Source organism: Chiloscyllium punctatum, chromosome 1, assembly GCF_047496795.1.
Source record: "Chiloscyllium punctatum isolate Juve2018m chromosome 1, sChiPun1.3, whole genome shotgun sequence".
In the NCBI taxonomy this organism is placed as follows: Eukaryota; Metazoa; Chordata; class Chondrichthyes; order Orectolobiformes; family Hemiscylliidae; genus Chiloscyllium; species Chiloscyllium punctatum.
The window spans coordinates 53,444,410-53,461,940 of record NC_092739.1 but is presented as its reverse complement, the minus strand read 5'-3'; the positions used below and the strand labels follow the sequence as shown (position 1 = coordinate 53,461,940).

The 17,531-nt window shown below is 42.2% G+C and overlaps 1 protein-coding gene across 1 annotated transcript in view; it reads right to left on the bottom strand.

Moving 5' to 3' along the window:
- Positions 1–17,531, bottom strand: part of LOC140466720 (PACRG-like protein) — a 66,957-nt gene that overhangs the window by 19,052 nt on the left and 30,374 nt on the right. Inside the window, exon 2 of the mRNA XM_072562280.1 lies at positions 13,870–14,033. Coding sequence (XP_072418381.1) covers positions 13,870–14,013 — 144 coding nt within the window. The 5' untranslated portion in view covers positions 14,014–14,033. The remainder of the gene's footprint in view (positions 1–13,869; positions 14,034–17,531) is intronic.

Below are 17,531 nucleotides of genomic sequence, written 5' to 3'. Positions count from 1 at the left end.
ACAATGGGTCACTAATCTATTTCCTTAATCAGTGAGATTTGAAGATTAAGAAAGAAAATTGAGAAATGAAGAAGAAGACATTAGAATCAAATCAGGTGAAGAAAAATAAAGGGGAAGGACAATTGGATTAAAAGAGAGAAAGAAAAATTAAGGAACTTGTTTACTTACAGGTAATAAACTGTTTCTTTCCAGGGCCAGGGGAGTAAAAAGGCACTGCAGGTACATAAATCGCTTACATAAAAGGGGACTTTCAATTAAAGTACTTGCTCTACTGTGCTAGGTGTTTTCTACTCAACCTGTTCAAAGATGCTATTGCACATTTCTAAAGCACTACCACTGTTCCACAACAGCTCTCAACATTCCATTGTTCTACAATGAGTTTAATTTAGCAATTAATGAGCAGATGCAGTAATTTCATAAAAGACATGAGGAGCTTGAGAACAAGTTGTAATTTCTGAGAGGCTAATGATGGAGCAACTTGTGGTGATTTGCAGTTCATGCGTATCTATTTTTCACATAAGTAGGCGGACATTTTAATCAGCAAAAATGAAGAAATCTATCAATATCACCATAAATTTTCTAGCAAAATATGGGCTAATGATAGGTCAAGTTGGAGGAAGATATCTGGCGTTTCTCAAGATTTTGTAGAGATCTTGGAGGTTGCAACAATGATGTCCTCTGGTTATGGAACCTGGAGTTTGACATAAATTAATCTGACAGCTTCATATAAGTTTTATTTGTTATGTTTGTCTCTCCAGAGTAGTAAATGAACAGCAGTCTGCTGTAATAAAACATTTTTATTTTCAAATAGCAAAATGCAATTAGTAATCCTTGTAGAGAGAGGGAACAAAAGCAATTTGTACTCTTAATGCTGCAAATGTTTTGAAAAGTAGATACTGTCAGAAGCTGAAGAGAAGCATTACAGCATTTGAGCAAACTTAATGCTACTTCTAAAGCCTAGTAGCTCTCAGTGTGCAGTCTGAACTTTCACAATCTCTGAACAATCACATCATTGGGTCAAAGATCCTCCCGTTGGCAGATTTGTTGCATGGCAATCCAAATACCCACTAATAGGAAACCCCCTCAGAACCCAAGTTATGCAGAGTATTCTGAAGGCTACAAAGCCTCTGTCAACACGCTGACTCTCATGGGAGAGAAATACTGCACTGGTACAATATTTTAAAGAACTACTTTACTTCTCAGCAAGATGGCAGGGGTACAGCAGCTTGGGGGTAGTAATTAGAAGTGTCTTTGGATTCTCTGACACATTAGTGAAGATGTTGCTTGTAGCACAGAGCATTAAGGGAAATATTTGAAAGTGCTAACAGTAGCAGGCAGCATAGCAAAGTGATTTAGGCTGTCTGAATGGAAGCGATTGTGGCTGTCAGCTAACAAAACATCACTCTTGAAACAGGCCTTGCATTCAAAGCTTTGATGGAATATGAATAAATCATTTCTATATGAAATATTTCTGAAATGCAAAAAGTGTAAGCTCAAGGCAGAATCTTACTGGTAATGCCAAGGCAGCTCTGATCGATTGGAAGACAGGATGGGAAGTTGGCGGGTAGCTAATGTGAACATCATGGCCACATTGGAAATTCCAACAGGAACTTCTTGGTGGTGGACAGACTTAGGCCAAAGTGTGACAGCTCTCTAGAAGCAGTTTGTTGGAGGTAGAGGCAGGGTTTTTTTTTTTGGGGGGGGGGGGGTGATTGGAGGGAGGGTGAGCAACAGGGTTTAAGGAAAAGAGGCAGAAAACTGGCACCCAGAACAGAGTTGCCCCTTTATTCTGCAACACTGATGTTGAGTTTCTTCTGGCCTGTGAGGTGGAAATGAAGGTCCTCTCTCTGGCTGGTGGAATCCCATTCACTTCTGTACACCACCATGGTTTAGGGTTTTATACACACAGGTTTTGCCAACCTTGAGAGAATAACCAACCTTCTGAACAGCTGTGAGCAAGTGCACTCAAATATACTGTACTTACATAAGCAATGCACTGATGTGGGCTGCATTTTGTGCATACATAATAAAATTAACAAGTCAGTAGGGCTGATGGAACAAAGATGAGGTGGATTTGCCCCAAGAAATGCTGCTCTGCAGCCAACAAGAATACCAGCAAAGGGCAGAGACACAATGAGGAGGTTAGGGCTACTAACTTTATTGGGGCTCCTCGATCTTTCAGACTGATGGACTATCTATGCAGCAAGCCCAATGACAGAGGTCACTCCTGTGGGGTCACTAGTGTGGCGGCCTCCAGTGGTACTCCTAACAGAACCTCAGGATGAGAACGACCACCATGTGCATCTGAGCAATCAGGGTTATTGAAGGGGGAATAACAAACCCTCTAGACAGATCTACGTCATTCACTGGTGTTGAGAATATGTCAATACCAAGCTGTATCTTCATTACAAGTGCCCTCAAGTGCAGTTCAAAGGCAGGACCAGGTCAGGCTGTTTCCCAGGCTACAATGGTTCAGCTGAAAGTGCCTAGACCACATTATCTCTGAACAAAGCAAAAGAACTGCTGATGCTGGAAATCAGAAACAAAAACAAAAATTGCTGGAAAAGCTGCATCTGTGGAGAGAAATCAAAGTTAACATTCTGGGTCCAGTGACGCTTCTTCAGAACATTACTCTGATTATCTTGAATACTGACATTCTGTTGTAACCGGAAACCTATCCTGACCTGGTCATCTTTGGTCCTGCAGAAACTATGTTCTGTATCTTCCTCTTCTTCCAATAAACTATGTTGTTCCAGGTACCCATCCACTTCAACATTTACACACCTCTCTATGCAGCCAGATAATGGAAACTGCAGAGCACCACAAGAGCCTAGCAGGAGCATTGCACAGGGCACCACTCAACTGCTCCAAGCAGCAGCATTACATTTTGAGAAGCCCGCTCAATGGTGCTGCTTGTGAGCAGATGGTTTCAATTTTGGTAGCTTTGTGCCAGAGTCTCAGAGTCTTGTGAAGGGAAGCACAGTCAAGAGATAGTCTCTGAATCTTGAGAATCATCCACAGCAGTTTAAGGGAGAATGCTCAGTTCTGGCAACCTGCCTGCTAAAGGAGCAATTCATGGTAGTTTCCAGAAAGATCACCACACACAATACAGGAGGGTCTTCTTGTACTCGTAGACCAATTGGAGATTCAGGGAGACGAAAGACTTCTGTTGATGAATTGCTTTGGTTCATCAGCCAATGGCTTGATGGACACATAGATGCAGTCAATGATGCCCTGCATAGATATTTTCTTATCGATCATTATCAGCAATGTCATTAGACCCCCTGCAGCAGGTGGAACTTGAACCCAGTCCTTCTGGTCCAGAGTTAGACACACTACCAATGTGCCACAAGAGCCCTCATAACTGGCTTGTCATTGAGTTGTCATGTCCATGCATCTGATCTGTCCCCGACCAGTCATACAACCAATGCATCACCACCAAACCCAAACAAGCCCTTAATTAGCTAATGAGACAATTAACAGGATTGATTGGTCTTCAATCCCAAATTGTGTTGATTATCAGGTCCTGTCTTCCCTCACCCTGCAGAATGTAGCTGGCTGCAGGAATGCAGATAACTGGCATACCAGCTGAAAGCATTACTTCTAGTTCCAGTCCATCACCATTCCCAGAGACCCCTTGTGGTGCAGTGGTAGCATCCCTACCCCCAGCCCAAGAGACCTGGGTTGGAGTCCCACCTGCTCCAGTGGTGTATAATTACATCTCCAGAAGAAAGGCTCATGCCCGAAACGTCGATTCTCCTGCTCCTTGGATGCTGCCTGACCTGCTGCGCTTTTCCACCAACACATTATCAGCTACATCTCCATACAGCCTGCTTACAAGAATTTCAACAGCTTCCTCGTTTCCCCTCCCCTGACATTATCCCAGTCCCAAGCCTCCAACTCGGCACCACATTCAGGACCTGTCCATCACTCCCCCCTCTGACCTACCACCTTCTCCCTCACCTTCATCCACCCATCGCTTTCTCAGCTACCTTTCCCCAAATCCCACCTCCTCCCATTTAACTCTCAGTCCCCACCCACAGGCCTCATTCCTGACGAAGGGCTTATGCCCGAAATGTTGATTCTTCCGCTCCTTGGGTGCTGTCTGACCTGCTGCACTTTTCTAGCACCACACTCTCTACTCTGATCTCCAGCATCTGCAGTCCTCACTTTCTCCTACTTGCAAAAATAGGTTTACACAAAACTTTCCATCTCCATTCCCACAACTTTCAGAACCCAAAAATTCTGCCTTTTCTTCATCAGACTTTATTAGAAAGAAGGTGGAGCGAAACCTTTTGGCATCAGTTGGGTGAATGCAAAGACATTGTTGATAAAGTTAATATATAAAAACAGAGAACTCTGCATCTGTCAGTTTGATAAGCGTATCAGTTTGGAGATGTAGCAGACAGCCGCCACTTATATTTTCTGGAGAGAGTAATCTGGCTTTATGTTTGTGGGGACACATTTGTGGAGGAGCAAAGCTGAAACCATCTGCTCACAAGCAGCACTATTGAGCGGACTTCTCAAGATGGTTGCTTCTATCGAGAAAGAATTAATGTTCGAATTTAACACGACTCTTCTTCAGAAATAGGCTTGGGTTTGAAAGAAAAGTGCTGGTTCATTTAGGTTCCCTTTATTCTTTAAGGAAACCTTTAACTAGCCAATGCACAATCTGCTCTGACAGGTAACTCATGTTTGGACATGGAGAAAAACATCAAATAATAAAAGAAATTCAGTTTGGCAGCTTCTATAGAGAAAGAATTAATGTTTGAATTTAATGTGACTCTTCTTCAGAAATTGGCTTGGGTTTAAAAGAAAAGTTATATCAGACTTGAGACATTAGCTCTGCTCCTGTCCTCACAGATGTTGAGACATTAGCTCTGCTCCTCTCCCACAGATGTTGAGACATTAGCTCTGCTCCTGTCCTCACAGATGTTGAGACATTAGCTCTGCTCCTCTCCCACAGATGTTGAGACATTAGCTCTGCTCCTGTCCTCACAGATGTTGAGACATTAGCTCTGCTCCTCTCCCCACAGATGTTGAGACATTAGCTCTGCTCCTGTCCTCACAGATGTTGAGACGTTAGCTCTGCTCCTCTCCTCTCCCCACAGAGTCATAGAGATGTACAGCATGGAAATAGACCCTTTGGTCCAACCTGTCCATGCTGACCCACCTGCCAGCACCCAGCCCATATCCCTCCAAACCCTACCTATTCATATTCCCATGCAAATGCCTCTTAAATGTTGCAATTGTACCAGTCTCCACCACTTCCTCTGACAGCTCATTTCATACACGTACCACCCTCTGTGTGAAAAAGTTGCCCCGTAGGTCTCTTTTATATCTTTCCCCTCTCACCCTAAACCTATGCCCTCTAGTTCTGGACACCCCGACCCCAGGGAAAAGACTTTGCCTTTTTACCCTATCCATGCCCCTCATAATTTTGTGAACCTCTATAAGGTCACCCCTCAGTCTCTGACGCTCCAGGGAAAACAGCCCCAGCCTGGCACGTTTTCAGCAATTTCGTTTTTTATTTCAGAACACCAGCTTCCACAGTATTTTCTTTCTATTTCACTGTAAAACACAGAATTAGCTTGGGATGCTAGACCAACGGTCAGGGTGGTGATAAGAGGGGTCACTTAATAGTTTGAGATTAAGAACTGAAAGTGAAATCAGCTTAGTTATCACCACTCATGGTATAAGGAGTATTCAGTTAACACAACAGGATCAAGTGGAGAAGGCAGTTCTGTACCAAAGGCTGCACTGATTCAAGATGAGAAACTAAAGCTTTCCATCCAGAATAGGAAGATCAGACCACCTGCTTTGGGTTTTGTAATTAACCACATTCATTTTTACACATGTACACTTCAAGTCAGTTGATGTTTGAAACTGTTAATGTGTCATCCTAAAGAATTACTGTTAAAGGAATCTCTTCAATTTATTATCTTGTGCTCCTGATAGCTGCTAATTATTACATAGCAATTCAGAACTGACATACAACGTGACAATCAACTGCTATTTGTTTTGCTAAAAAATACTGTACACACATGATCAGTTGCTCAACTTGTAGGCAACTCTGATTATACTTACATATGGCTGTTAAACATTTATGTATGCAGGTCTTACATTTAGGCTGTAATAAATTGTAATGGAAAATTATCCATTTACTGTGAAATTTGAAAGGGAATGCTTTTCTAAAATTTAATGCTGTGCTGAGCTTTGTAAACAATACGTTGATGAGGTCTGCAGCCAGCTCGTCTCTGTCTGAATCTTGTAAACATTCAACTCGACCTTGCGACAATCGAACTCAGCGAAAGCTGAAGAACTGTTCTGTCCAAGACCAGGGGATGAGAGAATAACAACTTGAGTTTTCCCAGTCTTTGCCCTTGAGAGCGTGATAAGAAACAGTATAAGGCAAGCATCTGAACAATGCTCTTACATTGAGGCATCTAGCTGAATGTACTGAGGTCAATTCTACAGAATTTAAATAATGCTCCTTTCTTTGCTCTTGCTAATAGTTGAGTCAAGTTGATTTAATTTCCACGAAATAAATAAAAAAGTGAAAGCACCATTGCTCTCTCATTGGTCAGACATAACTGTTGGCGAGTTTACCCTGAGGTTCAGCAGACTCAGGTGAGAGGTGAGAAGGCAGAACCTTCATGATGATCTCAACAGAAATTGAACCATTGCTGTTTGCATCACTCTGCATTGTAAACCAGCCATCCAACCAAGTAGGATAACCAGCCAATACCGATTGTGGAACATCGGAAGGGCTGCATAGTGCAACTTATAAAGAACCTTGCCAGGAGGAGATCTAACTAAAATATTCAAAATCAAAGGGCTTTGGTTTGTTCAGAAAAAATAGGGAGAAAATGATCCCCACGATAAAAGGAATTGACAGCGAAAGAGAAATGAAGTCGTATGGGTTGAGAAACAAAAAAGGGAAAACCACAGAACTAGGTAGATATTATACACCCCTACATACTGAGATAGAGTTACAGGAGCAAATATGAAGGCAGAGTGCAAAAACAATCAGGCAACAATATTAGAGGGCTTCAACTACCAAAACATCCACTGGGATATAAATAGAACAAAAGGCCCAACATTCTTGAACTACATGCAAAAGAACATTTGCTTTTACCAGCACATAACAAACCTAAAAACAGAAGGCACAACTCTAGATTTAGTCTGCAGAAATGAGCAGTGGTGGGTGACTATTTTGGAGGTAGTGATCATAACACCAATAGATTTTGCATCACTACAGAAAGGGACAAAGAAACAACAGGAGTAAAAGTTCTAAACTGGGGAAAGGCAAACTTTACAAAGCTGAGAGATGATTTGGCAAAAGTAGAATGGTTATAAGCTAACTTTGAGGAAAGTCAGTGGCAAATCAGTTGTGGGGTATCCAAAAGCAAAGTTATAGAGACACAGTGTACCCATGACCACACAAAAACAAAGGGTGGCACTATCAAATCTAATGTCCTCTGATCACCCAGAAGCATTCAGGACAAGATAAAGTAAAAAGACAGGGCTTATGCCAATCTCAAAAAAGGCAATACTTAAGAAGCTTAGAGAAATAATAAAGTATTGAGGTGAAGTGAAAAAGGAAATATGGAAGGGAACAAATGGGTATGAGGAAATATTGGTCAATAAAACATCTTTCGATTTTGGATGTAAGTTTGCTCACTGAGCTGGAAGGTTAGTTTTCAGACATTTTGCCACCATACTAGGTAACATCGTCAGTGAGGCAGAGTTGGGTCCTAAAGATGCTGGAGATTAGAGTCAAGATTAGAGTGGTGCTGGAAAAGCACAGCAGGTCAGGCAGCATCCTAGGAGCAGGAAAATTGATGTTTCAGGCAAAAGCCTTTCATCAGGAATGAAGAAGGGCTTTTGCCCGAAACATCATCAGTGAGCCTCCAGTGAAGCACTGATGTTATGGCCCATTTTCTATTTGTGTGTTTAGGTTTCCTTGGGCTGGTGATGTCATTTCTGGTGGTGATGCCATTTCCGTTCTTTTTCTCAGAGGGTGATTGATGGGATCCAAATCGATGCGTTTGTTGATCGAGTTCCAGTTGGAATGCCATGCTTCAAGGAATTCACGTGTGTCTCTCTGTTTGACTTGTCCTAGGATGGTTGAAAGGGGACTTGATAGAGGTGTAAAGTTTTGAAGGGCATAGATGGGGTAGGTTGAAAGGCACTTTTTCCAATAGTAGAGGGGTCAACTAGCTACAAAAAGACATGACCCACTATCACGAGTATCCTTACATACAGATGAGGAAGAACACTACTTTGACTGGGACAACACATCCATCCTTGGACAAATCAAACAGAGACATGCATAAGAATTCCTCGAAGCATGGCATTTCAACTGGAACTCAATCAACAAACACATCGATTTGGATCCCATCTATCACCCCCTGAGAAAAAGAACAGGAAATGGCATCACCACCAGAAATGACATCACCAGCCCAAGGAAACCTAAACACATAAATCGAAAGCGGGCCATGCCACCAGTGCTTTACCGGAGGTTCACTGATGATGTTACTTAGTATGGTGGTGAAACATCTGAAAATGAACCTTCCTGCTCAGCGAGCAAACTTACATCCAGAACCTCAACCTGAGTTACAAATCTTCTCCAAACTTGCTATCTTTCAATTTTCCTTAATTTTGGCAGTACATTAAGAGTAAGATGATAACTAAGTAAATGCTGAATTTCTTGGAGATTTCCACAATCACTTGTCTGTGAATGCTGAAGATGAAGGCAAAGTTCTAAATGAATGTTTTTTTTCAGTCTTCATAAATGAGGGATAATTCTAGTTAAATTGAAGGGAGTATGAATTACTTGATAAAAATGCATAGTAAGAAAGAACCTGCTAGAGGGACTGACCTCTTTGAAAGTGGATAAACCACCATAGCTGGATAAATTCTATCCTGGGATTCTGACATTTACAGCACAGAAAGAGACCATTTGGCTCATTGTCTCCATGCTGATCAATTTAAGATCTGACTTCCAAAGGGTTTTTACAAATATATTAAGGACAAAAGGGTAACTAGGGAGAGAATAGGGCCCCTCAAAGATCAGCTAGGCAGCGTTTGTGTGGAGCCACAGAAAATGGGGGAAGATACTAAATGAGTATTTTGCATCAGTATTTACTGTGGAAAAGGATATGGAAGATACAGACTGTAGGGAAATAGATGGTGACATCTTGCAAAATGTCCAGATTACAGAGGAGGAAGTACTGGATGTCTTGAAATGGTTAAAGGTGGATATGTCCCGAGGACCTGATCAGGTGTACCTGAGAACTCTGTGGGAAGCTAGAGAAGTGACTGCTGGGGCTCTTGCTGAGATATTTGTATCATCGATAGTCACAGGTGAGGTGCCGGAAGAGTGGAAGTTGGCAAATGTGATGCCACTGTTTAAGAAGGGCGGTAAAGACAAACCAGGGAACTAAAGACCGTTGAGCGTGACCTCGGTGATGGGCAAATTGTTGGAGGGAATCCTGAGGGACAGGATGTACATGTATTTGGAAAGGCAAGGACTGATTTGGGATAGTCAACATGGCTTTGTGCATGGGAAATCATGTCTCACAAACTTGATTGAGTTTTTTGAAGAAGTAACAAAGGAGATTGATGAGGCCAGAGTAGTAGATGTGATCTATATGGACTTCAGTAAGGCATTTGACAAGGTTCCCCATGGATTAGCAAGGTTAGATCTCATGGAATAAAGGGAGAACTAGCCATTTGGATACAGAACTGGCTCAAAGGTAGAAGACAGAGGATGGTGGTGGAGGGTTGTTTTTCAGACTGGAGGCCTGTGACCAGTGGAGTGCCACAAGGATCGGTGCTGGGCCCTCTACTTTTTGTCATTTACATAAATAATTTGGATGCGAGCATAAAAGGTACAGTTAACAAGTTTGCACATGACACCAAAATTGGAGGTGTAGTGGACAGCAAAGAGGGTTACCTCAGATTACAACAGGATTTGGACCAGATGGGCCAATGGGCTGAGAAGTGGCAGATTGAGTTTAATTCAGATAAATGCAAGGTGCTGCATCTTGGGAAAGCAAATCTTAGCAGGACTTATACACTTAATGATAAGGTCCTAGGGAGCGTTGCTGAACAAAGAGACCTTGGAGTACAGGTTCATAGCTCCTTGAAAGTGGAGTCGCAGGTCGATAGGATAGTGAATAAGGCATTTGGTATGCTTTCCTTTATTGGTCTGAGTATTGAGTACAGGAGTTGGGAGGTCATGTTGCAGCTGTACAGGACATTGGTTAGGCCACTGTTGGAATATTGTGTGCAATTCTGGTCTCCTTCCCAGCGGAAAGATGTTGTGAAACTTGAAAAGGCTCAGAAAAGATTTACAAGGATGTTGCCAGGGTCGGAGGATTTGAGCTATAGAGAGAGACTGAACAGGCTGGGGCTACTTTACCTGGAGCGTCGGAGGCTGAGGGGTGACCTTATAGAGGTTTACAAAATTATGAGGGGCATGGATAGGATAAATAGACAAAGTCTTTTTCCTGGGGTCGGGGAGTTCAGAACTAGAGGGCATAGGTTTAGGGTGAGAGGGGAAAGATATAAAAGAGATCTAAGAGGCAACGTTTTCACGCAGAGGGTGGTACGTGTATGGAATGAGCTGCCAGAGGACGTAGTGGACGCTGGTACAATTGCAACATTTAAGAGGCAATTGGATGGGTATATGAATAGGAAGGGTTTAGAGGGATATGGGCCGGGTGCTGGCAAGTGGGTCTAGATTGGGTTGGAATATTTGGTCGGCATGGACGGGTTGGACCAAGGGGTCTGTTTCCATGCTGTACATCTCTATGACTCTATACAAACCAAATTTTCTTGCTCATGGCCAATCGTTCTGGAGGCTATGACAATGCAAGTGAATATCTAAACACGACTTAAATGTTGAGAGTTTGTGACTCAACCACCCTTTTAGCCAGCAGAACTGCGATTCCCACTTCCTTCCAGATACAAAAACATCACTCTTTACCTCCCGTCTGAGCCTTCTACCTATTACCATAAATCTATGCCCTAGTTATTGATTCTTCTACTATTGGAAAAAGTACCTTTCAATCTACCCTATCTACGCCCTTCAAAATGTTACACCTCTATCAAGTCCCCTTTCAACCTTCACTGCTCCACCCACATAACCCAGGCCCCTCGGCCAAGGTTGTATTCTGACAATACTCCTCTGCATCCTCGCAGATAATGTTGCAATCACAGCCTTATTATAATGTTATAATAAGGTTGTTTGTTAAAATATGTTATAATATTATAACCAGAACAGCTAATAGCATTCCAGTTGTAACTTAACCAGTATTTTATGCAGTTCCATCACAACCTCCCTGCTTTTATATTTCGTACCTTGTCTAATGCCTGGAGAAATACACCGTTTGTCCTCTTAACTAGATTATCTACTTGCCCTGCTATCTTCAGGGACGTACGGATATGCACATTAAGGTCCCTCTGATCTTCAATACTTTCTGAGGTCCTATTCAAAGCATTCCTTTGCCTGTTAGCCCTCCACAACAGCATTACCTCACAACTTCCCAGCAAAATCCCATTTGCCACTGTTTGCCCATCTGACGAATTCATTGATGGCCTCCTGCAGTTTACCACCATCATTCTAATGATTTAGCACCCTAACAGTTTTGCAAACTGACATCTGCAAACTTCTCTATCATATCCCCTATAATTAAGTCCACATCATTAATACACACCACAAACAGCAAGGGCTCCACCTGCAAGCCCTGTAGATCCCCACAGGAAATAGACTTACAGTCACAGAAATATCCCTGCCTCTCAGTCAATCTTGAATCCAACATGGCACTTGGCCTTGGATCATTAAGGTTTGAACTTTCTTGGACCAGTCTGCTCTGAAGCACCCGAAGGCCTTGCTGAAGTCCACATAGACCACATCAAATACATTACCTTCAACCACACTCCTAGTTATCTCAGTAAATGTGACTGAATTTGTTTAAAACATCCTTCCCTTAAAAAATGCATGCTGACTATCCCCAATTAATCTGTATTTCTACAAGTGCAGATATGAAAGGAAGCCAGGAAGGAAATAGTGGATGCTCTGTGGATAATTTTCCAATCCTCACTAGATACAGACATCAGAGATTTGGAGGCAAACCTTACAGTCTTGCTCAAAAAGGTGTGATGGATAGTCCCAATAATTATAGGCTGGGCAGTCTGACCTCAGTAGTGGGTGAATTACTGGAATCAATATTGAGAGGTGTGATTAACCACCATATTTGTTAGAGGCATGGATTAATTAGAGGTATTCAGAATGGTTTTGTAAAGGGAAGATTGTGTCTTACTTGAATCTTTGACTAAGTAAGAAGGAGAATTGATGAGGGTAGTGCAGAGGATGTTATCTCCATGGATATCAATAAGCTATTTGACAAAGTCCCACAGAGCAGACATACGAAAATTGAAGTCCATGCAAAAATTGGGAATGTGGCCGATCAGATCCAAAGTTTACTTAGTGATAGAAAACAAGGTGTGATGGGTTACACGTGTTTTTGCAAATGGATAGCTGCTTCCAATAGTGTTCCAAAAGGCTCAATTTTTTTCCCTTGCTACTTTTGATATATATTTATGACTTAGGCTTAGGTTTGGCAGATATAATTGGTAAATTTGTACGCAACACAAAGTATCAAATGGAATTGAATTCAGAGATTAATGAGCGTGTGCATTTTGAAAGGGCAAACAAAATAATGGAATAAACAGTAAATCGAAGAGTATTGAAAGGGGTAGTGTAAGTGAATGACCTTGGAGCGCACGTGCTCAGGTCCTGTAAAAGGACCTGAGATCACAGATCATAGAAAAGTTACAGCATAGATCATTGGCAGTAATTTTCCCAGGGACAACTTCCTATTGACTATCATTATACAATTACAGAAGGTGCACAGACTCTCAATGCTGTAGGCCCAGTCAGGTAGCCAGCAGATCTGGAATCTCAACTGCCCCATTGAGGGGGTTGGGCATCAGTGTATGCCTCAACATGGAGGCTGCTACACCAGCCAGCCAGCACAACAGTAAGCAGATATAACAAGAATAAGAACTCAAACCAGCAAGTATAAATGAATAGAAACAAAGCCGTCTGCAATAGATTGATCTCAGACATCATTATGATTGTGTGTGTACCTGGGAGCCATTCTAACCCAGAACATCCCCTCCCACCATTTTTCAACTCCAAGTTCATCATCACAAGTCCCAAACTTTGGCTTGTTTCTCTCTTCATGTGTGTTACCAGAACTGATGAGGGTTTCCAGCATTGTCTGACTTCATTGCCACCAATCCAAACCAGTTAGTGTAGGATGCTTTGGCTAACCAAATCAGGTATCATTCATTGCAAGCAAAAGCTGAAATGGTTCGAAAGTAAGGTTCCTCAGCATAAATCTGTGACTATACATGTCCAATATACTAACTGGTGGTGGTGGTGGTGGTGGGGGGGGGGGAGGGGGGGGGCGGTAAAACTGGATATTGGATGCTTTTTGATTATGGACGTAGAATCTGTACAGAGTCTGATACTAACAAAGAACTGTAGTGAAGACCCTGAATATACTAAAGACCCTGCAATTAACCTTGACGGCAAAACAGCATTCGCTTCAGCTTTTGGACAGCTGGCCTTTAGATATTGTACTTCTACCAAAATCAACCTTTCCTACATGAAATTCCATTTATATAGTGCCTCTAGAGCCATATTGAGCATGACAATCTATATTGCAATTACTAGTGGATTCGGAAACCATACCTCCAACAGCACAGTTTTCTGTTTAAACTTCATTAACAACAATGGAAATTATAGTTATCCTCAGATAAAAAGAAAAATGGAAACGTGTGGAAACTTACTGGATTGATAGTTTTTGGATTTAGCCGGTCAGAGGGCCTGGGATATGGTTTAACAGTGGCAGCTGGAGGATTACTTGCTGCTGACTCAGCTGTCTTCTTTCTCAGTACTTCAACTTTAGACTTCTCCCGAGATGAAAATGACATTCTTTTCACATAAGTTTCAACTGCGAAAAAGAGACAAAAAAATACTATTTATTCTTAAAACAAAAATGCTACTTCATGCCCTTTGTGGCCCTGGCATATGACCTGAGAGGCAGTTTCCTCCCAACAGTCAGGCAACACTGATCCAAACATGATACGACAAGCTTTACTGAGTGATCATTCAGATAGCTATAAGGTTTCCTCTCATTTCAAAATGCATTCTATAAAACTGGGGCAAAACTTCAGTCTTCCCATAAAAGATTACTTCGTTTGGTTGGAAGGTTGTCAATTTACAATGCTCCAAGGGAATGAGGGCAAAGGTTGAGAAATTTAATTTCATTGGGGAAGCAAGAGATCACCTGTAAAATGGACACCTTTCCCATGGGTGCGCCATCAGTAATAAAGAGTCACTGAGATGTACAACATGAAAACAGACCCTCCATCCAACTCATCAATGCCAACCAGATATCCTAACCTAACCTAGTCCCATTTGCCAGCACTTGGCCCATATCCCTCTAAACCCTTCTTATTCATGTACTCATCCAGATGCCTTTTAACTGCTGTAATTGTACCAGCTTCCACCACTTCCTCTGGAAACTCATTCCATGTACATACCACCCTCTGTGTGAAAAAGTTGTCTTTTAGGTCCCTTTTAAATTTTTCCCCTCTCACCCTAAACCTATGCCCTCTAGTTCTGGACTCCCACTACCCCAGGAAAAAAAAACTTTGTCTATTTATCCTAGCCATGCCCCTCATGATTTTATAAATCTCTATAAGGTCACCCCTCAGCCTCCGACGCTCCAGGGAAAACAGCCCCAGCCTATTCAGTCTCTTCCTATAACTCAAATCCTCTGACCCTGGCAACATCCTTGTAAATCTTTTCTGAACCCTTTCAAGTTTCATAACATCCTTAGGACATAACTTTGTGAACTTAAAGGACGTGCAAGAAAACATACCTTCATTTCAATTTCACAGCATTTTTACACCACAGAAAGAGGCCGTATGGCCCGTCATTTCTCCATCAGCTCTCCAAATGAGCATCCCACCTATTGCCATGTTCCTGCTTTCTCCTCATAACCCTGTATACTGCTCCTTTACAGATAAGAATCTAACTTCCTTTTGAATACACTGACTGAAATTGCCTCAAATGCTTTCTCAGAGAGTCCATTCCAAAGTCTAACGGCTCACTGTTTGAATAAGTTTCTTTCTCATGCTGATTTTGCTTCTTTTGCCAATTACTTTAAATCTGTTCACTCTTATTCATAATCCTTTAGTAAGTGGAAACATTTTCCCACTAACAACTCTGTCCAGACTCTTCACGATTTTGAACAAATCTGACAGATCTCCTCTTTTCTCCAAATGTCAACAGTCTGAACTTAAGAGTCAGGAACAGTAGGCTGTTCAGCCCCTCAAGTCTGATCTACCATTCAATATGATCATGACTGATCTGACATTCCTCATGTCCACTTTCCTGTCCTTTCCCTGTAACATTATACACAAAGACTCTGACCTTGAGTTCTCTGTGTCAAGGAGTTCCAAAGACTATCAATCCTTTGAGAGAAGAAGTTTCTCCTCAGGTCAGGTCGGCACCCCTTTATTTTGAGTTGATGCCATCTGGTCCTAGACTCTTCCATGACAGGAAACATCCTCTCAGAAATTACCCTGTGAAGCCCCTAAAGAATCCTATGTTTCACTGAGATCACCTCTCATTCTTCTAAACTCCACTGAGTCATCTCAGTCTATTTAGCCTTTGCTTATAAGAGAACCCTTCCAAACTGCAGATCATCCTAGTGAACCTTCTCTGAACTGGTGCCAATGAATGATATGTTTCCTTAAATAAAAGGACAAAAATTGCTCACAGTACTCCAGATGTGGTCACAATAGCACCTTGCACCATTGCAGTGAGACTTCCTTACTCTTATAATCCAATATCCCCCCACCCCACCTCCCTTGAAATAAGGGCCAATATTCCATTAGCCTTCCTGATTACCTGCTGCACTTGTGTGGTAACTTTTTGTGTTTCGTGCACAAGTACTTTCAGGTCCCTTTGTATTGCAGCTTTCTGCAGTTATTGTCTTCAACTTCTCCAATCTACGTTCATTAATTTGTGAGGTCACGTGTCCTCTTTCTGCTCCATGATGTTGTATATCAGGTGGTGGGACATTGTATCCACTGCTTCCGAGACCTCGCTCAATTAGGTTTGGATCTCTTGCTGTGACATCAGTCTTTGCAAATACAAGAAATATTCAAACTTCTTTTTGAATAATACTTCAATAATCTGGGAACACATCATGCTGCTTACCAGTTCCTAAGGATACATATTCCTGATTCATTAGTACAAATTTTGCTGATACCTGTGAAAAATGCACGTCCCATTAATCAGATTTGGCATTTTAAACACTACCGAATTCTTTTCTTTGCATAGGTGCGAAATCAATAGGCAATTCTGCTACATTGGATATTACTATACAGACTTATCAGGTCAGGCACCATCCGAGGTGCAGGAGAATCGATGTTTCAGGCATAATCCCTTCATCAGGTGTCAACCTGATGTACTGTGGGACTGAAGTCACATGTAAGTTTAACTTTAACTTCGGACTTATGCCCGAAACATCAATTCTCCTGCTCCTCAGATGCTGTGCTTTTCCAGCACTCCACTCTTGACTCTGATCTCCAACATCTGCAGTCCTCACTTTCTCCTAATATAAACTTATCCCAAATATATTATTAGATCCTTCTAACAAATTGTGATGTGGAAGGGATAACCCACACCCTCAGCCACTAACCTGCCAACCTAAAATAAATCAGACTGAAAACTGCTAATCAAATAATTCATAAATAGAACACAGAAGAATACAGCGCAGTACAGGCCCTTTGGCCCTCGATGTTGCGCCGATCCAAGCCCACCAAACTTACACTAGCCCACTATCCTCCATATGCCTATCCAATGCCCGTTTAAATGCCCATAAAGAGGGAGAGTCCACCACTGCTACTGGCAGGGCATTCCATGAACTCACGACTCGCTGAGTAAAGAATCTACCCCTAACATCTGTCCTATACCTACCACCCCTTAATTTAAAGCTATGCCCCCTCGTAATAGCTGACTCCATACGTGGAAAAAGGTTCTCACTGTCAACCCTATCTAAACCCCTAATCATCTTGTACACCTCTATCAAGTCACCCCTAAACCTTCTTTTCTCCAATGAAAACAGCCCCAAGTGCCTCAGCCTTTTCTCATACGATCTTCTTACCATGCCAGGCAACATCCTGGTAAACCTCCTCTGCACCCGTTCCAGTGCCTCCACACCCTTCCTATAGTATGGCGACCAAAACTGCACACAATACTCCAGATGCGGCTGCACCAGAGTCTTATACAACTGTAACATGACCTCAGGACTCCGGAACTCAATTCCTCTACCAATAAAAGCCAGTACGCCATATGCCTTCTTCACCGCACTATTTACCTGGGTGGCAACTTTCAAAGATCTGTGTACATGGACACCAAGATCCCTCTGCTCATC